Below are 24,725 nucleotides of genomic sequence, written 5' to 3'. Positions count from 1 at the left end.
GTGTGTGTGTGTGTGTCCGCTCGAGAAAAGGATTTGGAGTCGGTGTGCATGATTGGCACACAATGCAGATGTGTGGGCAGCAGATGCCATCTGGAGAAAGCGGAGTGGGCTGGTAGAGGGAGGGAAAGGGGGGGGTGCTCCACCACTCCACCACCCCCCTACTCCCGAAAAAAAAGGCGCTGGTTTGACAGGAAGATAAAGGAAACGATGGGAGTGTAATCAATCAAAAACACTGTGACACAAATAAAGGAAGACAAGAGACACAACCCGGCCCCTCGCACCCTGTCCCAACCACCACCATGGCTCCGCCTGTGCACCAGCAGACCTCCGTCGTTGTCGGTACATGAAACTTTGCCGTCATTGGTCGAAAAGATCAAAAGCGTCCTTGCTCGGTCCCCCTCTGGCTTTTTAAGGTTGCAAGGCTTGTAGTCAGGGGAGAACAGGGGAAAGTGCCTTTCATCTGGGGATGTAGTTTTGGACAATCGATGTTCGGGGGTAAATTGGCCAATTTCATTGGAGCACCAGATGCTTTGTCTGTGTCATTACGCTGGACGAGATGCTTTTGCAGGAGAGACCATAACCCCACAAAAGCACAGTATGGCACACCAAGAGACCCTCATAAACACCCTACACACACCTCTCCTCTCCATTTCCAAATCAGCCAAATTCTTACTAACTCCATAGCTGTCCTCTCTCGATCTGTAATGTATAAAAACACTACTCTCCCTCTTCATTTGAGTGGCATCTGTGAAGGGAAACAAAGCCACACTGTCTGCCAGAGTGTTTGAGACAAAGACAGGTCTATTCGCAGTGAGATCATCCATATGAGAAAACTCCTAGATGTTTCCTTGTATGGGCAGAAATAAATATATTGTAGCCAAATCTTGGAAGCCTGAGGTTGGTGTGACAGCTACAAAGAGGCATGGGAAATGGAACACTTGGGATCTGCCAAACGTGGATGCTAGAGGCTATAGACAACATTTCTGCACAAAGACACATTCATACATGTATGATGAAAAAAAGGTATTCAGACACCTGCTGAGAGTGCAGGGTTATCTTCTTATAGCTATAAGCTGCACTGTCTCACCATCACAAACACAGATGAAGATGCCAAAACTTAAAAAACGCATTTCATTTCAAGTTTAAAGATAGTCGGTTTCATACAACAGAAAGAACAATGTTGACATACTTTTTTGATTCATGTGATGAAATTCTGTTTTGGCTTCCCACCCTCAGAAAGGATCAGCAGTCCTAGAGCTGATGGGGATCCAATGACTTGCCCAAGGACACTTCAGCAGGGTGAATCTTTCCCAGCTGAATAACTGTCTCTGTAATCTGTAAAGGCCAAATTCCCCTCTAAATGAGTCACAATACAGGACCAGATATTAAAAAATGTGCTGGTTGTGGATGTGCAAACCTATCTGTAGTCACTGGCAGCAGTGTGTGGTGATGCAGAACGACCTAACCTGCCCACTCAGTGACAATAACCTCTGAAGATCATTGAAAGGTTGCCTGCCTCCCGCTGCAATGGGCACATCTCACGGGAGCAATAGAAGACCTGTGTAGGAGGACATAAAAGAGTGAGAGCACCCTGGGCAAAACCCCAAACCTGGACACAGCTGCATGGCTTTCTCAAAGACGAACAATGCAGCCTTTGTTTGAAGAAAAACTGCACAAGTAACATCATTTCCCCATCAATTCCTGCACATCATTCACTTCTGCAGCTTCACAACACCAGGCCTGTTCTAACCTGTATACTGAGGGATGGATCTGTGTGCACGTTTCATCATAAATACCCATAAAGCCTTGATAATATTAGAATAATAGCAAGTGACAATAATCCAATACAGGCTCGACACCGATCACAAAACGGGCATTGTCAATTTCACAAAGTGCAATACCATGTAATGTTAAGGAGGTCATGCTCATGCTTGTTCTTTAATCCAATTTTGGTGGCAGAACAGGCGTCAATATCTCCGCTAGGTGGCGACCTTGGTCTGATGCGGTTCACCTTGGACAGCGCTGCGCTTGACTGGAGCCAGACTACATGCAGGATCAGCACAGTGTGACTGCTGAGAAACACAGAGGACAAAAACTGACGCATTGCATTTTAGGCGTTAAAATATATAGCTAGTTTAGGAGCAGTTTCTGTTTTCATGCATTAAGGGAGTTGTGATTTCTGCAGATTTTTTTTCCTTGATCAACCTCAGTGCCTTATAAACTATGGATGCATGTGCAGCGCGCACACACCTCCTGTGCATCTTCACTTTTCATATCCCCCCGCAGTTTAATCTTGTAATGTCAATCGGTGACTCACAGGGTCACGGAGAGTTTTACATCGCCCTTGTACCTGCATGGCAAATATGGAGAAATGCCATCTCACACCATCACCATGTTTCTCCGTGTCTCCGTCTAGTGCCCACTGGTAAATGAGAGAGTGAGTTGTTTGGGGTGTGCGTGGGGGTTGGGGGGTGGGGGTGAGGGGGTAGTTAATGATTATTTGCCCCCCCTATTCCAATCCCCTGTCCACTATTCTTCCTATATGGTTTGACGGGGTCCGCGTCAGAGCGCACGGAGTAGACCCGCCTCCTGGCTGTGGTGCGCTCGGTGCGTCTCTCTCCCCGTGTCCGCTTCAATCCCATATTCCACTGGGAAAGAGAGAGAGGGGGAGAGAGAGGGAGTGAGAGAGAGAGAGAGCAGGACCTGGGAGAAGAGCAACGAGAGAAAAAGAGGAGAGAAAAACGGAACAACCACACAAATGGCACTCATGGCAGGGATTTTGTTCACGGCTACCTTTCTTGTTTCTGGGATTTCTACATTGGTTTCTACGGCACGGATATACCCCCCAAATGAAGGTAAGGTTGTTGGGAGAACATAACTGCCGCGGACTTCTGACTTCATCCCCGCTCCGTCTCCGTGTGTGTTTGCGCTGCGGAGCCCTACTTCGTGGCCCCCAGTTGCGGGTGCGTGGAGCCGCAAAGAGTTGAATGGTAGAAAACACAGACGGTCACCTTTACGCAGCGACTTTTGCGAGGTTTTATTAAAACGAAGCTGAAATGAGAAGTGGCTTTCCAAAATGGGCATCGGCTGTTTGGGACTTGGATCGTGCCAGCTGCCGAAAGCCTGAGCAGGAATACTTGTAGCCCCGATACGGGCTGTTGTCTCTGTCAAGAGGGAAGGTCAAGCCGTAGTCAATCCAAAAAGCAATTTAATGCTGCGTATAGCATCTCCCTAAACGGACACGTCTTGTAGAACATAAATGAAGTGCTTTTACGAATCAGTGGGAGACTCGCAAATCCGGCAACATCCAACTGACCAAGCAGCTCTTAATTTATCAATTTCAGTATTCTTCACAGTGATCGCTCTCGCTGTCAGGGAGTGTTTTGGTGGAAGGTGATTCCGAGAATGACAGGAAAACCAAAACTAAAAGTTGAAATGTTATTGAATCAAGGGCTGCTCGGTGCATTAGATATACGCCGATTTAAAGAATGGTTCCCAGAGATCCACAAAAACATATTCGGTTATGCTCTATCAGGTGCACGTTCTCTGAAAAGCAACCAATCATTTAAATGGCAGATGTATAAACTGAGCACGGTGTGCCATACCCAGAGCTCGGAAGGTTTCGGGACTGGAGTTGTCTGCTGCCTGCTCGGGGTCCCGGGGGCGCAGTGTACCCAGTTCCAAAATGTTAGGCCCAGTACAGACTACAGCCTACTTCCCAGTGCAAACACTAATAAATTAAATAGTTGATATTATTCGAAACAATCCCAGACTCCTGCTTCGAGTCTGTGTCCTGTAGATCCGTGTTTTCTATATTTGTCCTGCTCGGCAGAGCAAAGCTGTTCGACTCAACAAGTTCAAAATGATGCATCGTGGGCTCCGTTTATTTAAATATGAAACAAGTGTTTTAAATATAAAATGGATCAGTATTAATTGTAATTGTAATAATTTATACTATGACGGGCTTATTCATTAATTTTTACTGAGCAGTTCATTAAGTATTTCAACCACGCCGAATTCAAAACAAGCGTAAAAATAGAAATAGCCTAGGTCTATCTATACCAATTAATTAAATCGAAAACATTTTTAATTTACCTCACAGACCCAACCTTTTACTCTTTCTAGAGAAATGTAGAACTATTGTGTCAGCCTGTATGTCTTGGGCATTTTAAATGCATTTGTTCTTCAACGAGCACGTTTAAGCAGTCGGCTCCGTAATTGATTCTGACCACATCAAACATGCTTTGAACTGATGCTGAGCAAACTGAAAAATCATTATTTTAAAGACACGGGGGAGAACGCATTTGTCATTTGTAGAAAATATTTTTCTTAACGGAAATCAATCTAAACGACGTACGTGAAGCACAGCAGGGAATTGCGCACAAAAAAACATTACAAGTTTATCACTTTTACGCTCTTTAGTCTATTCTTTATTCTCTCTCTCTAATATACATCCATCTAGTATATTTTTCTATTTGATAAATCGTTTTAACAGTTATTTGTATTCATTAAGCCTTTTTTGGAAGGAAATGGGAACCCTTTTTTCTCCTCGGTGTGTTAGACATAAGTGGATTATACATGCCAGTGCTGATGTTGTATGTGGACGGACTGAGACTGCATGCTCACTTCTCCCATTCTTGTTTTCCAGTCACGTTATTGGACTCCAGATCCGTACAGGGGGAGCTGGGATGGGTCGCCAACCCGACAGAAGGAGGGGTAAGTACTGCAAAGAAGTGTCCCCTTGTTAGGACGCATGGTCCCCTATTGAGCAAAAATGGAGAGATATAATCCATTATTGGCAGGAGCTCTGGAATGGACCGCCAAATAGATACACTGCCCTCTTTGATAGGATGTTGTCGTGGTGAGCCCTTTATGGGAATATCTTTGTTGATGATTTATTGAATTGTTCAGCTGCCTGTACTGGGCTCAGGGTGAGATCAAGGCACAATTTCTAGTATCTTACAGTAAAATATGAAAAAAATTCTAATTCACCATTTAGCTGTACAGAGACCCTCTGGAACACCCTCCAGGGCCCCATGGGGTCCTCGGAATCCACTTTGAGAACCACCGGTCTACAGGCACCCCCCCTCACCCGCAACCCCTGCTCCCCTTTCTCCTCGCTCTCCTTCTCTCTAACCACTCTGTAATGGTCAGATGCAGGGGCCGATACTGCAGCGGGCGTCAGGTTTCCTGAATAGACGGTGGATTGAATCGGCCTTTGTGGAGAAACTTTATATCCCTTTCCACCATTGAGTTGAAGAGCGAGAGAGAGAGGGGGGGGGGGGGGGGGACGAGAGAGAGAGAGGAACTTGGCAGCTGAGAGAGGGTCCTCTGGAATGGATGAATAAGGGGGAAAGTGCAGTGGGGTTCAGCTCTTGCCGCAGGAGGACTGAATCAGGCTATAAAGCAACAGGGAATAGGGTCAACCAAATGCATGATCCCTCGGTCTAATTGGGATACCTACAGTGGCTCTGATAAGAGGAAGAATAGGGGACACACTAAGGGCCACAGCCCTGCCAGGGACAGTAGATGGATAGGGCTGAGTCTAAATCTGATCATAAAGAAATGGCCAACAATCTATTTGAATGCCATTATTTTGAAAATCAGTGATAACCTAAATTACACATTTCCTACATTAAACAAATATCAGTATTTGTCAGCAGTCACTTCTCCATTTGTCCCACTCATATAAATGATGATGAGCACAAGTGAGCTTTTTAATGTTTTATGAAAATTAACACAAATTAGTAACAATCAAGTCAGCTAATGAATATGAACCCAGGGGACCAGAATATCACCTTGTGCAGCTGTTGCAGGCTCTGCTTGTGAGCTTTTTTCTATGAACTTGGCCAGTGCTGTGCTCAGGTCCTCCCCACGGCCATTTTATCACAAACAAGTGATCGACAGGGTCCTGGCAGCCCCAGCAAGCCTGCATTCACCCTCTCATTACGACCAATTGGCCTTATTCTCCCTCTTCCTTGCTATCGGGGAAAGGTGCGGCCTTATCTTAGTGCCTCTTGATTTTCACAACAAAAGAGGGGCGAAAGGAAGAGAGCAGAGTGGAATGGAACAGCAGGGAATGATAGACATTTTCTCAAATCATACAGCGGCAGCTATGTTTAGCATTATCCCGCCCTCCTCCAGGGAAATAAGTCTTTAAACCAGATTGTTTATGATAAGGCGTCAAATCAAATCTGGCAGCACAACCCATATTCTCACTGTTCCGTTATTATTTTTTTCATACAGTTTTCTAAATGGTTGAAGCTACGGCAGCCAAAGGCCTGTCTGCTCTTGTTTACAGCCCAGCTCAGTCAAAGACTCTATTTAAAACACACGGTGAAAAACTTAAGGGAACACAGCCTCTCAAGACATGCTTGTATTTGCTCAACAGTGCTCTGTCGAGAGGGGAACTTTATCATAAGTAAAACAAACATTCCCTCTCAGCAAAAATAAGCCAGGCCGTGCTGGATAACTTAATCCATGCGCCCCACGTCAGCGCCCTCCACCCCCTCCTATGAGTTCATACTAACAACAGCAGCGAACATGTGTGCATCTGTCTCCCGGTCCCCATCACGTATGCAGACGTAAAGCAGGCACACATTAGATCATTAGCATTGATTCAGAGACCTTTGGTTTCTGCAGCCCCATAATCCCCTGTTTTTCATTCTTTCCCTTCTCCTCTGAGCCATCCAGGTCTCTCAGTGTGTGTGTGTGAAGAGGGTTTTGTAAACCACTCCCCAAGTAATTGAACTGTAGGCATTACTGAGGCATAGAACTAATTACAATTTTCCATTCTCACAGTTGAGGAGAAGCAATGAATATTAATATCTTTATGATTCTATATTAGGACCCAACAAGTCTATTAGGTGCCATTCATAAAATATGCATTAAGTTTAGCCATCAATTAATTGCTCTGCTGAGACTCAAATATTGACTAATCATTCACGGATGCTCTTTTGCACAGTATCTCTTGTTCTTGGCATAGAAGGGTTCACTGTTATGTGTGATACTTGTAAAGTCCATTTTCATTAGGAGATAATTAAGATCAGATATTTCTCTGATGATCCTAATAAACCTTTAGTAACTCTGCCATAACACTGTTATAGCATTTTCCCTGATCTAATCTTCCTTAAATATGGTTTGGAACTCAATATACTGTAGGTCAAAAATAGGTAATTCTTTTGCAGATTGCAGAATAAAACCAAGAGGTTTAAGAATACCTTATTAACATTTTAATGGTTGTGTCCTTTCCCCAGTGGGAGGAAGTAAGCATTATGGATGAGAAGAATATCCCCATCCGGACATACCAGGTGTGTAATGTCATGGAGCCAAACCAGAACAACTGGCTCCGCACTGACTGGATCCCCCGTGGAGGTGCCCAGCGTGTCTACATTGAGATCAAGTTCACCCTCCGAGACTGCAACAGCCTCCCGGGGGTCATGGGAACCTGCAAGGAAACCTTCAATCTTTACTACTACGAGTCCAACAATGACAAAGAGCGCTACATTCGTGAGAACCAGTTCGGCAAAATCGATACCATCGCTGCAGACGAGAGCTTCACTCAGGTGGACATCGGTGATCGCATCATGAAGCTGAACACGGAGGTGCGGGATGTGGGCGCCTTGACCCGTAAGGGCTTCTATTTGGCCTTCCAGGATGTTGGAGCATGCATTGCGCTGGTGTCCGTCAGGGTCTTCTACAAGAAATGTCCTTTAGCGGTGCGTAACTTGGCCCAGTTTCCTGATACCATCACTGGAGCCGATACCTCCTCGCTTGTGGAAGTTCGAGGCTCATGCGTGGATAATTCAGAGGAGAAGGAGGTTCCCAAGATGTACTGTGGAGCTGACGGAGAGTGGCTGGTGCCCATTGGGAACTGCCTGTGCAACCCTGGATACGAGGAGCGCAATGCAGAATGCCAAGGTAAAGAACTGAGATTTGTCTTGTGTTTTTGGGTGCTGACTTCCTATTTTTTGCCCCTCTCTCTATTTATAGATCATTCTCTCCCTTCAAGCTTTGCCTTTCCGTACAGTATCCTACCTCTTTAATTTCCCCCCTTCCTTGTGCTCTGTCTCTTTGTCTTTATCCCCCATGTTTCGCTCTCTTTGTCCTTCCCTCTCCTCCCTCCCTCGATTCACCCACCTCTCACTCTGTTGGATATTTTTTCCCTCTCGCTCTCCCACTCTCTGCGTTCTTCTTTCCAGTGTCTGGTTGGGTGATAGAAGCAATGATGATTGTAAATGGAGTAATTAGCAGGCCCACTGGGAGGTGTTGTGCAATGGGATGCATCCCAGAGGAATTGGTGACACCAGGAGGAGGCTAGAGCTCCAACTGGTTTGCACTACCACAGTGTCTTTCACCCCCACCTGCTCTTTGTCTTAGTCCCGATGAGGCCTGAAGCTGGGAAAAAGAGATAGACAGCTTTAGAGGAAGGGAAGGAGAGAGAAAGAGTTTATCATTCCAAGCAGGTATGAGAGAAGTGAAAATACACAGCTGTGAGATGGGGTTGAAATAGTGCTATTTGGTAGGGGGGAATAGCCCTTTGTGGATGATTATTCTAGTCCCTGTTCGCCGTGATCCTGTACCAGGCTATTTGATGAGGTTTTAAGGTCAGTGCATAGTGCCCCCTTCCAGATTTTTTAAATCAGGAAAATGATAGAACTGTCAGCATGCTGGTGAATTCAAAAAATGGACTAGCAATGCTCATGAAACAACCAACAAATCGATGCTTTCAGCTTTACAATTTCTGATGGTGTTTTGGCATCTACACGGACTCCACACTCATTTAACTTGCTTGTTTCATTGCACACTATAGGTTGTTATATATGATGTACAAGTGCTGTATAGTGGATAGCATCTAGTTGTATTCAGCAGCTGTTTTGTGGATTATGTTCAGCGTTTTGCCAAGCCAAGGCGAAGCTGTCAGCTGGCCAGACGAGTGGATGCCAATTCTGCCACCATGGTTTATTGGTACACCCCACCCGCCACCCACTACCATCACACACAAAAAGCAGGGGGCCGCAGCAGTTAGGGGTCAGAGGCTGGGCACGGGTGATTAACAGGGGGACGGACCACTGCACCTCTCCTAATTTATGAGGGAGCCTTTATCTTAGACGACTAATTGCATGACAAACAGGACTGGTGATTTAGAGGTACCACTGGCTGCTTGGGGAAGGAGAGGCAAAGAGGTACAAGTGGTCACAGATGGTTTTGTGTGTGCACTTGTGTGTGTATTTGTCCCAAAAAAAAAAAAAAAGTATCATTTGAGCTGTAAGAGTTCCCTTGGAATGTTGCCCATCGCCCCTGTCGCCGGGTTCAGATGGCTCAGGCCAGGTTTCTGTCCCCAGGGTTGGCTTCAAAGAAGCAGAGAGAAATGCAGGGTTGAGGGAAGGAGACCAGAGGGTAGTTAGTTACAGACTTTAGGTAAATCTCATCTGAATTGGCTTTCTATCTTGCAATTTACTATAATAGACTCTTATTTCAAATCAGAATGAGAACCCTGATCTCATACTGTGTATCGTAACTTTGCTTTGCCTGCAATATTGAAACAGACTCCTTATCTCTCCTCTTTAATTTCACTTGAGATAAATAGCTGTTACCCTCCAAAGAAGGCAACAAAGGATTTGGAAACCTTGATTTTATATGACTAATGCAGTCTCGAAGTGTCTGCCAGCCTCTGAGCTGGCAGTATTGCTTTTCAAGCCAATGTATCCATTTAGTTCACATATCATTGCATCTGCTTTAGTTTGTTTAAGTTTACAGTGCCAACACATCCACTCCATTCACTTTTAGCTTCAAACACATTTCTCAAAAAGTTTCATGACATTTCACTTCAAATGAACTCTGGTGAACGCGGATAGGGTTTGACGCTGCATAGCTGCCTGAGGCGTCGGTGTGGGTCAGCTCCAGTGACTGAAGGGTTAAAAGGTGCTGGCCACTGTCAGTCTTCAAGTGCGCCGATGAGCTGGTTAATATTCCCCCGTGGGACAGGCTTTATGAGTGAGGAGCTCCACTGCTCTATGACTGTGTTGACCAAGGGACTTCGACAGGAGCTGGTTTTCAGGAGGGGGAAGGGGAGATATCTAGGGATAGTTGTGGGGTAAGTTGTGTTTGTTAATAGTTTTTTTCTGACTTTTAACAAGTCTATGAGAGTGTGTCAGCCTATGCTTACACTATGTGGCTTGATTTGGTGAAAAACCTTCCTTTTTAAAGGTTTTCTATGGTGCACACAAGCCCAATTGTGTGTCTGCGAGTGTGTGGGTTCACAAACCTGTGTGTCTGTGCTTGTTTGTGTACGTGTGGGGTTACAAGGGCACCTTGGCCCCTGGTTCCCAGCCCAGGATGAATGGGCTCTCCTCTATCATTGTTTGGGGCAGCAGCGGAGCTGACTGGGGCTTGCGATGTTTCGGGGGAAAAAGAAGTATGGGGAGAGGGGGGCTTATGGGGCACGTAGGAGTTGTATTCTCCACCCCTGGCAGGGGTCAGGGGTCATCCCCTTCTGCATCCATCTTACTGCTGCATCTGACAGGGTCGTGGATCCAGGATTGATTAAGACGTCAGGGTTTTGACAGCTGTGGAGGGTGTGTGTGTATGTGTGTCTGTACTTAAGGTGGGCCAAGGGTGGCCAGGGTGTACACCCTGGGCTAAGGCGAGCGGGACAGCCAGGGCACTGAGGGCCAAGGGGCCCCAGATCCTAAAGAGGGGGCTCTGTCTGTTTGCATTTGGGATCCCTTTCCCTGTTAACCACCTCCCCCAAGCCTCTGTTGGGGAAGGGTGGGGGTCAGGGTGTCCTCTCGCTCCTCATCTGGTGAGGGGTTCCCTACTGTTGGAGGGGAAGGGTGGGAGTGTTGATGAGCTGGGGGGGGGATTAGTGAGAACTACGTATGTCATTACAGGGAAACAATAATCACAATTTGTCCCGTCAGTGAGTCAGAGAAACATTTGAAAGACAAAGGGCTCTGGCAGCAATGTGGCTTCTGCAGAGCAGTGATGTGTGTTTTCAGGAAAATCAGAAGATTTTTTTGTTGTGTCTTCAAGTCGTGTTTGTTGGCGTGTGTGTTTGTTGAAGATATAGCTTGGTTGAGGCGTGAAATTTACAGGCACTTTTGACACCGCAGAATGCTAGCTGACGGTTGAGCTGGCCCCCACAACCTATCATCACCACCACAGATCAATACACACATACACTCATTAACATTTCCTCAAAAACAGAAAAAAAAAAATATATATATTATTTTACAGTTTTTGTTTTCCTTTTTCTAGATTCAGATTCACTTCTTTGGGATTTTTAAATTTTCTATTTTCCTCATTCTTTGTTCATGTCTTGAGAGTAGCTAACAGAAATAGAATTCACTTTTAACTTAATTTCCCACAAGCTCTGTATATCCTCACAACCTGTTTGCATGTGAGCGTATGTGTGTGCATAACAGCTTAGGGCCCCGACTGTGATGTCAGCGTGTGATCCGAGCATTTTCTCACCTGAGACCCCCCCCCCCCCACAACCTCCTGATCCACTCCCTCACTATTCCCAGCAGTCTTTGCTGAGCTGGAAACTCTCATTTATATTGGATTAAGAGGTTTTAAGGATGAAGTTTCTCTCCTGTGCTCCACTCATTGTGTGTGTGCATATCTAGGTCTCCCATTCTCTCTCTCCCCCTGTTGACAGTGTTAAATATGCGCTTGGGAGCATCATTCTAAATTCACCACGTAATTCTATTTAGCCCGCCGGTCCCCGATGGCTTTAAATACACAGACTCAGTCCTTCGCTCTTCCTCTCCTGTTTTCTTCCTCCTCCTTCCTCTCTCCTGTATACACACAAATTAAGTATTTGCATACTTACTTATGTTCTTGGCCGGCTTGATTGCTCATTTTTTTGTGTATCTGTCTTTTCTAGATTCAAGGTTCTCTCTCCTGTTGCTTTAATAGCTCTTTATGAGCTCTTTTTTTTCTCTTTTCATCTCTTTCTCCCCTCTAATCTCCCTCCATTTTTATTGCTGAGTCTGTTAGTAATTTTCACCCATTCACACTCTTTTTTTCCCCCCCCCCCCCCCCAGCCATCGAGGTGGTTAGTGTTCATCACCCTGTCTCTGGTGGCAGCAGCAGGAAGTGGGCTGAATAATGAGATTACCTTCACTGTTGGGAGGGAGGAAGGCAGCTAGGAGCAGCACATGGAACATCATCACTCGTCATTGTTCCCACAAACACACATACAGAGAGTGTGCGAGTGTGCACACAAGCCCGAATGACAAAAATCCAGGCACACGCAGGAAAGAATGTCTGAAGTGACACTCACCAGTATGCGCGCACACGTGCACACTCATGCATTCATGCTCATACAGTTTATACAAACTAACACAAAAATTAAGGCAATGGATTCAGGCAAAAGGAAATGTTAAGAAATCATACTCAGACACACATTCATAAATATGTACAGCAGAAGCACACACACAAGCTTTAGTATGCGTTAGCACACACAGACACACTCTCAGAGCAGAGCAGAGCAGAGCGCAGCAGAATGGAGGTGAATGTACTCATCACTCTCCCTGCCACCAGAGAGGCTCATTTTGTGCTCCTGAATAGAGACGAGGAATCTATTACCAACGGATAGCAGGAAAGAACAACAGATACAGAAAGACAGGACAAAATGAGCAATCCTCCGCCACCCTCCCCTTCCTGCTGAAATAATTGCTTAAAGCATTTTTAAAATTCTGTTCTTGTTTAGCTCCTCAAATGATGGAGGAAAAAAAAGGCCTCCCAACACACACAAATCTTCCCTTGCCTGGTCGGAGGAGGGGAGGAGGGGGGGGGTGGGTTGGTGGTGGTAATTCAGCCATCATTAGCTGAGGTGCTGAAATGTTTTTCCTGTTTGGGCTGCCGTCCTGCCCCAGCGTTTGTTCCTTTCGCAGTTCTTGACACTCATCACCCCTCTCTCTTTCTCTTCGCGGTGTCCTATTTAGGGCAGAAAGCCACCGGTGATCGAGCATGACCCGGACTGATGGCCGTAGTGCTCGCACAGCGCCAGCTACACCGCAGTGTGTATGAACGCTGCCACGAATATCCATCTTTAAGTCATTTAGCCCCTATTGAGTTCTAAAAGCTAATTTTTTTTCCTAAGGAAATCATGTTCCTTTTTAGGAATTTTCTGGATAGATGTGCTTTCTCCTACCTCATTTCAACGAACTGACAGTGGATTTAAAGAAAGTGCCAGAAGCATGACAGATTACATTTGAAACAAGTGGGATTTTCTTAGCCTCAATTGTCTTGTGGAAAATATGATTTTAATACTTGATATGAGACTTAATGGTATGTTAGGATGCAAAATTGCCAAAACTGCCCACTAAAATGCTATCGTAGCAGACACAGCGTGTAGAGCAAATATGGTATTGCTTTACTCTGAGCTTTAGTGCAAATATGGTCTTCTTATGCTCAGGATTTGTTTTGTTTTTAAGTTAAATAGCAACAGGTGTCATTAAATGTCTTGAAACAGGCTGGTTTACATTGTTAATAGGTGGAATTATCCTAAACTGAATAGTAGACATCATTCTTTAAAAAACAAACTTTAAAAAACATTCAAGTCAAGCTCTTTTCTACATAGCAGCTTATATTTATTTAGTTTATTCATGTCCGAAAAGTGACAAAGTATACTCAAAGATGTCAGTGTAGATCTTTGGTTGTGCTGTTGATGGCCAGTGTCGTCCTCCAGTGCAATGCACTAAAAAAATGAAAACAATTAAAACAAAACAAGTGAAAAATATTGATCAAATTCTGACGACCTCATAAAGCAGAGCATTTTAAAGTTGCGGTCTGAATGTCATCCGTTGGCAAATGTTCTTGTATTATTTCCTGCTAGTTAAATACACTAACTGCCGAAACAGTATACTCAAAGTATATGCAAATTAGTATATAGTGTATATATCAATGGCCTACTATTAGCACATAAAGTGGAATTAGGACAATTTACATGATGTGTTAAGATGGATGCTTTAACAGAGCAGCTAACATGGTTGTCAGCTGGCATCAGCAACATACTGTATATGCTGTGAAAATGTCAAAGGGGGGTTAAAAGGATGATACAATTTATCTTCTTCTCCTCTCCTCTCCTCTCCTCTACTCTCCTCTCCTCCTTTCCCTCATCTTTTTGAAAAGCATCCCCTCTTTGAAGCCCACGATGGGAAGAGGGAGCGATTAAAGCAGTCAGCTAGCAAATTAGCATGTCAAAAGGCCCTGAATCAATACCCCAGCTCTCTACCAACACAACCCTGTAGTCCTTTCACCCCCCCCCTCTCTCTCCCTCTATCCTTCCCTGTCGTTCCCCCATTCCTCCGGCTGTTTCCCTTCTTCTCCTTCCATTTTCTCCCGCACTCCTGCACACTCTCCCTCTTGCTCTCTTGCCCCTCTCTTTCTCTGTAGCTCACTTTAAATTTTTCTTCCCCCTCTTCCTCCAAACCCCTGTTTTCTCCCTCAGCTGACAGACGGAGAGTAGAGAGGGGGGTTTGTAAGGAGAGTTGGACGGATGTATAGGCAGAGAAAGACGGACAGAGAGAGAGAGAAGTGGACAGCCATCAAGTGGGCATGGACTATTTCAGGGAGAGAGGTTATGAAAGAGAAAGAGGGCCTCTGCCACCTTCTTTGTGCTGAAAGAGAGGCAGAACAGACCTTTCTCGCCAAGAAGAGTGGAGGAGATGGAGATGAGGAGGCTGGGAGGGAGGTAGAGAGAGAAAAAGAAACAAAAAACACGGGAGGAAGTGAAGTGGAAAGAGATTTAGTTCCAGTCTGGCAACCGTGCTTTTTCTACACTTCATCCGTCGGTTCACCATTGCACGGAAATCCCTTTGATCCTGGGCAATGTGTTACTGATCGCGAGGACTGGGTGTATGTGTGTAGACAGACAGAGAGTATGTGTGTGTCTGAGCCATTATCTGTCCTATATTTATTCTGTGCATCTGTCGCGGCAGGCATATCACATGCTGTATCATAAACTTCTATTAACGTTCCAATCGCATTCTGTGATCTGAGCCCGGAGACAAAGCAGCACAGCAGCGCTTCAGATGGACGGCCAACTCTCCCTCAGTATCTGACAATGGGAGACTGATTGCAAACACCTTGAAAATGTTTTATCTTTCTCTCTCTCTTTCCCCTGCTGATTTCTATCTTAAGCTCCCTCCATCCTGCCGGGGTGATAGTAGGTGGTCTTTTCTTCTCTTTCGTTGTCATCCTTTTTCTCCAGGGCGCAGAGTTCAGTGGCCAAATCAAAGGCTGCTCCGTGGCAATCAGTTAGGGGTTATGACAAAAAGCCTTGCAATAAAGGGCTGCTCTGTAATCTGATGGGCCCTGAGACTGGACGCAGTGCCCATTTTAATGAGCTGAGATCCCCCTTTTATAATCATGGTGGTGGAGGAAATGGCACACTGGTTCATTCTCCCTGGAAAAACACACACACACTCAGAATGTGTGATTTGTATGTAGGAAGAAGAATAAGGAATACATGCAGGTTGTTCCATGGTCAGACAGAAATCTGTCAGTGTGATATAGTTGTGAAGTGGGCTGAGTTACATTGTAGTGCAAGGTTTCAGAAGTAAATATCCTGCTCATTTTCTTCAGAGGCAATGTTAGCCGACTGACTGTTGGAGGCTTGGCTGTATATAAATCTCACCTAGTTGAATCATCAGTACAAAAGATTAGGAAGCACATTAAAAAACAGCTTTTTCTTTGACAAAGAGTCACAGGTAGAAAGCCTTTGACGTAAGGAGAGAAATCAATTATGACTCCCAAAGTGTATTTTGGTAGGAAATATCCAGTCACTGAGGTTAAAATGTGGCTATGAGTGCTGCCAGTAGTGAGTGGAAGCTAAATTTTACATGGTTTGAAAACCTGATAAAACATTCAGCAGTTATAATCAGTTCTCTTTCTGATTCTGGATAAGTTTTGAATGAATTCAGTAACTAATGCAGTGTTTTGCTCCCAATTACAGCAACAAAGCATTGCAAATTTGCTACTGCTCTCATTCGCGTCTTTGATTAGCTTTTGTTAAACTGTAAAGGTAGTTCTACTTTGAAGAATATGGAGAATATTATTGCAGGAAGTCAACCACAACTTGTCGTTTCTACACAGTTCTGTGTGGATCAAACGATTAAGATGTAACGTGTTAATTAGTGAGCTTTAGAAGTGCTGGTAGGGGATTTTTTAAAACTTTTGTAGATAGCCAGGCGAGCTGTTTCCCCCCTGCTCCCAGTCTTCATGCTAAGCTAAGCTAACTGGCTGCTGGCCGTAACTTCACATTTAACATAGAGACAAGAGATAGGTATTGATCTTCTCATGTAACTCTCGAAATGGGAATTTACTATAGGAACCACTTTGAAACTCTGTTGCCATTTTAGGTCAACTCTGACACACATACATACACACAGCCTTGGTTGAAAGCCAACTTAGAGATCAGGTGGCTGACCTCTTGCTGAGAATACATGTGTATGCACAGCGACATGCAAAGCACATGTGTATCAAACACACCTCTGGGTTGCCGGTGAGGTGTAACCTCTCTGTGGGAAAGCTGAAATGTAATTTGGGGATGTGGAGGTCTCGCAGCACCAGGGATCCAAAGCTGCAGATCTCCAGCCAAAGGCAGAGGTGTGTCCATGCTAGGGCACGTCTCTGGGATTAGAAACCTTGATCCTTCCTTATCCGCAGCAAGCTGTCAAATACTGCTGGAAGGGGAAGAGAAAAAAAAAAAGACGCAATCCCTTGAAGGCTCACGCCACGGAGGAATGTGAGGAGAAGAAGAAAGAAGAGGAGAGAGAAAAACAGAGAAAGACAGATAGGATAAAGATCGAGAGAAAAGGAAGTGATTGAAATGAGACGGGGGCACACATATATCCAAGTAGAGCGGTGATGAGTGAATGTGTGTGACAGAGGGACTGTGTGTGTGTCTCTGTGTGTGTGTGTGTGTAAGGAGAAGGAAAGATGAATTGACTCCTGTCTAGCGAGCCTGATAAACGGCAGGAGATGTGAAAGGTGAAGTGGGGGGTTATGGGTACAGACGCTGATCGCTCTTTGAACAAGCCTAGTGTGGTTGTGTCACGACCTCCGGCAGCTGCGGTTGATATTACCATCAATATCGCTATCATAGAGCAGGTTCTCCTCACTTTGAACTATTTTTATGGAACTACTTTCTACTGATGAAATAGCCCCAGTGAAAACTGTTGACAGTCTTTTCTGTAGATTACCCAAAGTACCAGGGACAATTTTCTGGAATGAGATGCTGCTGTTGAATTTTTAAAATGTCATTTTCAGTGTTGTGAGTAGCACAACTGAAATTTCATTCACTGCCTTTGTATTGGGGTGAAATTTCCTAAAGATATCTCAAAACATGGACAAATGAAACTAAAACTCTCTGCATGGCTAGATACCACTAGAGTGAGGAGATGCTGTATGTTTTTCGTAATTTGGGGCGAGTCAACTCAAGCAATTTATATATGACTTTTCTCCTCTCCAGGGCAAAAATAACCATATGTTGGTATAATATATTGGTCCTTTGTATCTGAAATATAGAGATCCAATATTGGCGATGTTAAGAGAGAGAATAAAGAAGTCATGTTCAAATTTTTGGCAGCTCTGCTAGCCAAGTGTTGAGCATCATCCTAAGTGGTGAGAAAAAAAACATAAAGATAAAGAGAGATAACAGGAAAGGCAGAAAGAGAGCAGTATACATAGTTGGAGTGAAAAAAGGTGTTGAGTCCAAAAAATACAAAAGATAACCCAGAAACTCGACTGGCCCTCTTCCAGTGCTCCCGCACACTTACTTCAAAGCTTGCTGTGCATTTGAATCTCTCAGCCTTTTTTTGTTTGGCCCTTCCCATCATCACCATCCCTGTGTGTCTGTCCTCACATCAAAGCTAAGAGCTAAAACGTTACACATTAGCAGAGTAACCCTGTCTAAGCAGCAGCCATTAACCCCAGGCTCCTGTTACACACTCTGCAGCAACCCCCCACCCCCCACCCTCTTCCCCCCGCAAGGCCAGGTTCAACTAGCCTGAGGTTAGGCAGGGCAACACATACACCCACAGGCAAAGTTTGGGAACACACACACATGCGCTGCTAACTTTGGAATGCTCACACACACGTCATGCAAAGCTATACCATGCGAACAGGAGCTGACACCATTTCAAGTCGGAGGGCGTATCGCTTCCACAACAGCAGTGACCTCGATCCTGTTTTAAGAGCGAGAGAGAGAGAGAGAGAGAGAGACAGAGAAAGAGAGAGAGGGAGAAAGTGGTCTAGAGCGAGTGAGGCCTGAGTGACACCAAGAGAGGTCAAAGGTTAAAGCAGTGACAGCCACAGCGGAGACCAGCAGACCGTCATCAGGCTGACGTGAGCTGTTGAAGAGCTAGTGACCCAGGAAAGTTTTTATGTACACTGACTGAAGGACACACACACACACACAGTTCATATAACTGCATGTGGACACACACAATGCAGACACAATGTTCTCAGGGACACACACCCTCACGCACACACACACATGCACAATAGAAGGTGTTTTGAGGCCCCAGACAGGCTGTCGTCTGGGAGCTACAAGTAGATTACCTAAACAAACAACCTAAAAATACCTTCCCTTTCACCCATAAGTCGACCCTTTCTTACCCCTCCTCATAACCCACCGAGCCGCCTCTGAGAAACCGACAAGGTTGATGTTAAACTCGCCCCTGAGACCGCAGACAGCTAGGTAATTAAAGTTTTGTATGAGTGTTTGCGCACACTTGTTGACAGATGTGTGCGCACTCTGATTCGACATATTCGACATAAGTCACATATGTGTATGCAAGGTGTGTTTGACAGTGTTTGATGTACTAGCAGTGCAATCTAAACTCACTGTGACAAACTTTTTTATGTTGATGGAAATATTCACATGGTAAATTCATAATTATATAGGCACTAATATAGGATGCCCTATTATATGATCATATCCAAGTTGCCGCATAACAGTAGGTACATAGGAGTAGTTGGTTAGAGCCCGTTTTCCTAAGGATTAAATCAAAGTTTCCCCCTTGAAACGCAACTGATTTTCATTTAGGGTTGTTTGTCTTTTGATAATCCCCAACTGCAGGCTATTTTTTTCCCCCCATCTTGTTTCCATATTTATCTGGATATGAAAGTAAGGATTTATTTGCGCTTTAAGGTATACAATATGTGATATGACTCTGTGGTGGTAATGATGTCATATTCTAACCATTTTACAGTACTATCGTTGCCACCTGAGGTTACACACCTGTGCAAAGCAGATCAGAGAGGATGGAAATATTGAGAGGATTATTAAGGCTGGAGAATAAACTGCATTTATTAACTTATAGACATCATGAATCGACCCAAATGTACTCTTCCCTCTACTTCCAAACCGCCCAGTATGATGCATAAAAAATGTATGTATAACAATACTGTTATAGTTAATACTGATCATTTGATTAGAGCTGAAATGATTAATAACTTAATTGATATACATGATTAATTGTTAAAGTAAATTTTTGAGTAAAATACCAAACATTCCCTATTTACAACCACTCAGGTTTGAGAATTTGCTACTTGTCTTTGTCTTATTTGATAATTAACTGAATATTTTTAGGTTTTAGGGTGTTGTTTGGTGTTAGAAAATTCTGATGTGCATTTTTCACCATTTACAACATTTTGTTGACTAAATAACTAATCAATTAATGGAAAAAATAATCCACAGATTAATCAATCAATCATAGATTTTAGGTCACATTTTCCAGCTTCATACTTGGTTGGTCCAACATTGGCTCTTGTGGGTTAAATGTCAGTATGATGGATTTAAGTTTTACTGGATAATTAATATTTGATTAAATGTATATGACTGTATATTAACTTGACGTGTTGCATTGCAGGGATTGCAGTGATGTATTTATGCTACAGCCCAACACGTGGTTTACACTTGTTTACAGAAATGGATATGAGGCCCCATTGAGACTGCTTCCCTATCGCTTCCTCTTCCTCCTCACCTATTCTTAGTGTATGTTTGTATGTGTTCTCCTCACACATCCTCCCTTTTCCTGCCCCATTCTCCTTGACTCGCCGTGAGTAGAATAGTTTAGCTCCCCTGATTGTTTTGTGGTGTGTGCCGATGTGAGTGTCCCCTTGCACAACAATATTAGCATACTCCCCCATCTCCCACCTCCCTGCCTCTTTTTTTCATAATTGAATTGAAATGCAGCTCTTTTCATTGTAAACAATGTCAGGAAAGCATGCTAGATATACTGCCTGCTCAAACACACACATGCTGACACACACACATGACCAACATGATACTTGAGTCCCTGGGGACCTTGGGGAAATTGGACCAAGACAATACCTTGTTTACCTCGCATCGTCCCTGCTGTGCTCCTGTCCCTGTGCTTTCCATGCTTACACAAAGCCTGTTTGGTGTCTTTGTGTGTGTTTGCATGCATGTATTGCAAAGTGCATCTGTTTAGTCAAAAGGGCCTTTGAAGGGCTTTGCATGCATACCTGAGAGTGTGCAGGTGTGCAGAGGTGTGTAAGCCACTGTTTGTGTATATATCCCTGCCTTGTTTGCTTTGAATTAAAGTCCATTACCCACCTGCTGTGTAAATTTTAGGTCACAAAAGGTCCTTAGTGTGTTGGCATGATTCCCGGCTTTGGGTGGTAACACCCTTGCGGACCTGGCATGGGTGCAAAAGTGGAATCTGAGTTGCCTCCACCTACTGTGGCCAAGTCAAATAGTGTTTCACCAAACAAAGATGGATCTGTTTGCCTGCACCGCTCCTTGTTCTGTCTATCTCTGTCTGCTCTCCTCTTTCCGTTCTGAAGCCCCAACTTATTCTCCTCTTAGTGCAGTGTGCCTTCCAAAAATGTGTAAAAATATCTGTAGCATTCATTTTGTGTCAGTTACTTTTCCTTACATTCACTTTCAATACCCTGTTTCTCAGTTTTTAAGGAGTGGTCTTGTCCATTCTGAAGCGGCAGGGTGGAATACTTAAGATTTTTGCGATATAACCATTGTACTAATATTCCTTCTTAAGGCCAGGCTAGAGGAATTGGGGAGGAAGTTGAGGCCTACGTGTCAATAAGAACGTGGAGACCTTGGTACGCAGGAAGCCTACAGAACAATATTTCAGTTTTTTTCAGTTATGCAATCCAAACAATAACAATATAGGTGGCACCAAAGTGCACTCTGAACAAAAATGGCTCTATATTGGAGCAGGAAATGGTTTGTCAGGCTTGTATATCAGCAGAAACTTTCATAAAGGTGCAGTGTCAAGCTCAGATTGTGCATAGATGCTTGTAGAAATCTGTTTTGAATGTGTGAAATTCTGCAAATTAACACATTGTAGGTAGCACTGTGGTGTTACGTTTTGATCAAAATAGAAGAAATGAGTATAAAAGAACAGTTTGTGGTCTTTACAGTGCCTTAAAAATGTTACTGAATATAATACTTTTTCACTGTTTTGCTCATCTGGTTCTTTGGCTTGTGTTCCTATCTGTCAGGTACAGACATTTTAATTAGGGCAGCATCTTGGGTGGCTCATGTGATGGATCAGTGCTGCTGAAAATACAGTTATAAATCACCCAGCATTTGACAGACAAACTGCTGGCAACTCTTGCACCCCCTGGCACTGGCCACCATTAGCAAAGCTGCAGTGATTGTCAGCAAGGTTGGCTTACGCGTTATTAACATCGTTAGTCTCACTGCCTTTTGTTCTTAGCCTTCATTAACACTAGTAAGGATGTCAGCCCAGATGTCACTACCTGACTTGTTTGGTTTTGCATCTTAAAGGATGGTACCACTAGCATGGGACCTTTTCCCCCGCCAGGTCAAGGTCAAGATGTGTGTCGAGTGTATGTCATCAATCATGGTGATCAGTTTCGGTGGCCGTGTGTCCCTCATCCATCACGCTGATGGGTTTCGCTGGCCGTGTGGCTGCATGTCGCCGTCAGGGCCGGAGGTAATTAATAACCCTCAGTGACGGAATTAATGAGTTAACCTGCTCCACTCTCCTGCTGTTACACTGACAGATGCTAACGGTCAACAGCTAGTTATCCCTACTAATATGCCAGTGGCTCAGGTGTACGGATGTGGATGATCTTTTATTATCCATGTGTGTATCTGTGTGGGAATATCCAGCACATCCAAGACTTCTTATGTATTTTTTTAAATCCAGCTAGGGACAGCAGCCAGGGGGTAAACAAGCGCTCTTGGAATACTAATCATTTCTAGCAGGAGTCTCACCTGAGTAACAGACTGCTTTCCACAAGGCGAAAAGGAGAAAAAAGGGATAGAAGAGACACAATGGAAGAGGGTTATGGCAGAAAGGCTGGTTGAATAGAGAGCGCTGACTCCTCAAGGCGCAGGAGCAGGAGAGACTCTCCTTGCCCTCAGGTACTGAAAGCCGATCGCTCTATTTTTTGAAAGAGCGGCTTTGTGAGGATGCCTCTGACTGCTCTTCTGAAGAGCGCTCACTGTCTGTTATGACTAAAAAGAGTGACCGAGTTTTCATCACCCAAAGAAGATAAAGCGCAGCCTTGAAAGGAGGGAAAATGCTGTAGTTTGAACATAATTGTCTTTTTTTGATTATAAGAGAGGCAATTGTTCTGCCAGGGCAGGCCTAGTTATTGTGTGCCGTGTGCTGGGTGTTATATTCCTGGGGTTTTTGGAAGGCTATTGTAGCACATGTTTGCTCTGATGCTTTCAGTCCCTGGTGTATTGGATACTTTGTTGTGTGGGCTGCAGAATAGCTTGCCTATCAGGCTTTGCATGCAGGTCAGTCAAGGTGGGCTGCAGTGGGTGGGTGTGTGGGTAGATGTGGTTTTATTTGGCGGCAGTGTAGAGAGCATCTATGGCTGTTCAAAGCCTGGTGCGTGGATTGCTGCTACTCAGAGGAAAACTTAGCTGGGTTTTAGATGGCTCATGTGTGGGTAGCTATCATTGTATCATTAGCTTTTGTACGCTCCTATTTTTTGCAGATGGCTGCGTCCATGGTTTTGTCTTGAACAGAAGTTCCCGTTTTCCCCTCCCCTCACGCAGTGCAACCAATTCAGCCAGCAGAATCCCCACCACACGGACAAAACTACTCATTAACTCTCACAACCGTCTCCCTCCACCCTCTTTGCCCCTTTTCCTCCAAACGTGCTTTAGCTTAGAGACAACAGGGATGGGGATGGGGCGGGGGAAAGGCTGACAAAAGGGAATAAAGACTAAAGCTAGAGAGGAGGATTGAATGAGTGAAAGAGCTGCTGGGGGAGAAAAGGGGGAAGAATGCGATGTCCCGGTCTATGAGGGATTCCATTTTTTGCCTTTCCAGAATAGAACAGTAAGTCACCAGTCTCTTTGTCTGCCTTTGATCTCTCAGCTCAGGGATTTGGCACCTGACAAACCCCTCTCTGTCTGAAAGGAGGCCTGCAGAGAGAAAGCCTAGCAGAGTGGGAGACAGAGATAGAGGGCAAAAAAATAATATCAGAGTGCGACCGGGCAAAAAACACAGAGACAGTATAAAAAAGATGGTGTGGAAAAATTGGGTTAGACTTTTGAGAGCTATGAGAGGATACGATGAGGGCTTCTCAGCTCAGATCCCATAAAAACTAAATACATGTGTGTTCATGTGTGTCTGTATTTGCGTCTGTTTGTGGGTTTGCCACGGCTGGCCCGGACAGTGATAAATCCAGTGAGTCTTAAGGGAGATTCCTCTCTGAAGCCACGGTCTCTTGGACCACCCACAACTGCGGTCTCTTTCCTCTCACACACACACACACACACACAGACACACACACTCACACTCCTAATAGGAAGCAAATTCCCCAGCTTTACTTGGATATCGACCTCTCTCTTCCCTCGACTGTTCCTTTCTGCAGGGCAGTCGCTGCTGTAAACAAGCCTTCGTATGTTGACATCACATTTTCAAACACAATTTCTGAAATGCAGAGTTTCAAACCACAGATGAATATGCCAGAGCATGTTGGATGGCAAACGGGGATTTGAAGTTGTGCAAAGAATTCTGGGATGGCCTGTGGGGGCTTTGGGGTCAGCCTTGGGACGGCTTAATAATTGATGAGTGAAAAACTCATCAACTGTGCACAGTTTGAGGTAGCCTGCTCTTAAACTGTGTCTCTTTAAAGAGGCTCAGGCCCAAAGGCTGTGAAGCATGGGACTCAATTAACTCTCCCTCCAGCTTTTAGCAAAGAGGCATCTTCTCAAACAGCTGGTTGACCCCATTCTCAACTCTGGACACTTTCCCGGTCATCGCACATGTACAAACCCTAACGGTAACCTTGTGTTTTGTCACCTGAAGCAGTCACAACCCCTTAAACAATACCCACAAATCCCAGTGTCCTTCTGTCTCTAGTGAGGAGGCTGAAAGATGATGAAAGATTGCTTTAAAGATAGAGAGATAACACAAAGTGCCTCCCGACTAATCTCTCCTCTTTTTCTGCAACTGTGAAGAAAAGAAACGGAGGCTTCACGCACCCCTGCAGGCTACAATCAAAGAGGTCCTTAGCTTAGCGTTAGCGAGTGAAGCGGCAGGGATTTAGCCCTGATTGACTGAGTGGGAACAGGCAAAGAATGGCTCAGCAGGTAGCAGCTAGCCCGGCTCGGTTAACGCCACGCTACGCTAATCCAGCTGCTGGAGAGGAGAGGCTGAGGGGCAAAGAGCCTGACTTTATTACGCCTCCAAGAGAGGGATTTCCCGGTATTCTAGGGAGTTTGTGGA

The 24,725-nt window shown here is 44.7% G+C and overlaps 1 protein-coding gene and 1 long non-coding RNA gene across 3 annotated transcripts in view; one reads left to right on the top strand and one right to left on the bottom strand.

The window, feature by feature from the left end:
- Positions 1-428: 428 nt before the first annotated feature.
- Positions 429-2,161, bottom strand: LOC122984718. Its single transcript, XR_006403957.1, has 3 exons — positions 1,902-2,161; positions 1,190-1,558; positions 429-745 (listed from the first exon to the last, which is right to left on the bottom strand). It is a non-coding gene; the product is annotated as an uncharacterized LOC122984718 (long non-coding RNA).
- Positions 2,162-2,530: 369 nt separating this feature from the next.
- The window catches only part of epha4l (eph receptor A4, like), a 56,246-nt gene continuing 34,051 nt past the window's right edge, over positions 2,531-24,725 (top strand). For both annotated transcript variants that reach the window (XM_044354064.1, XM_044354063.1), the window contains exons 1-3: positions 2,531-2,855; positions 4,649-4,716; positions 7,257-7,920. In XM_044354064.1, the coding sequence (XP_044209999.1) occupies positions 2,759-2,855; positions 4,649-4,716; positions 7,257-7,920 (829 nt within the window). In that variant the 5' untranslated portion in view covers positions 2,531-2,758. The remainder of the gene's footprint in view (positions 2,856-4,648; positions 4,717-7,256; positions 7,921-24,725) is intronic.

This window comes from Thunnus albacares, chromosome 6, assembly GCF_914725855.1.
Source record: "Thunnus albacares chromosome 6, fThuAlb1.1, whole genome shotgun sequence".
NCBI lineage: Eukaryota > Metazoa > Chordata > Actinopteri > Scombriformes > Scombridae > Thunnus > Thunnus albacares.
This window is presented reverse-complemented; position numbering and strand designations above follow the sequence as displayed.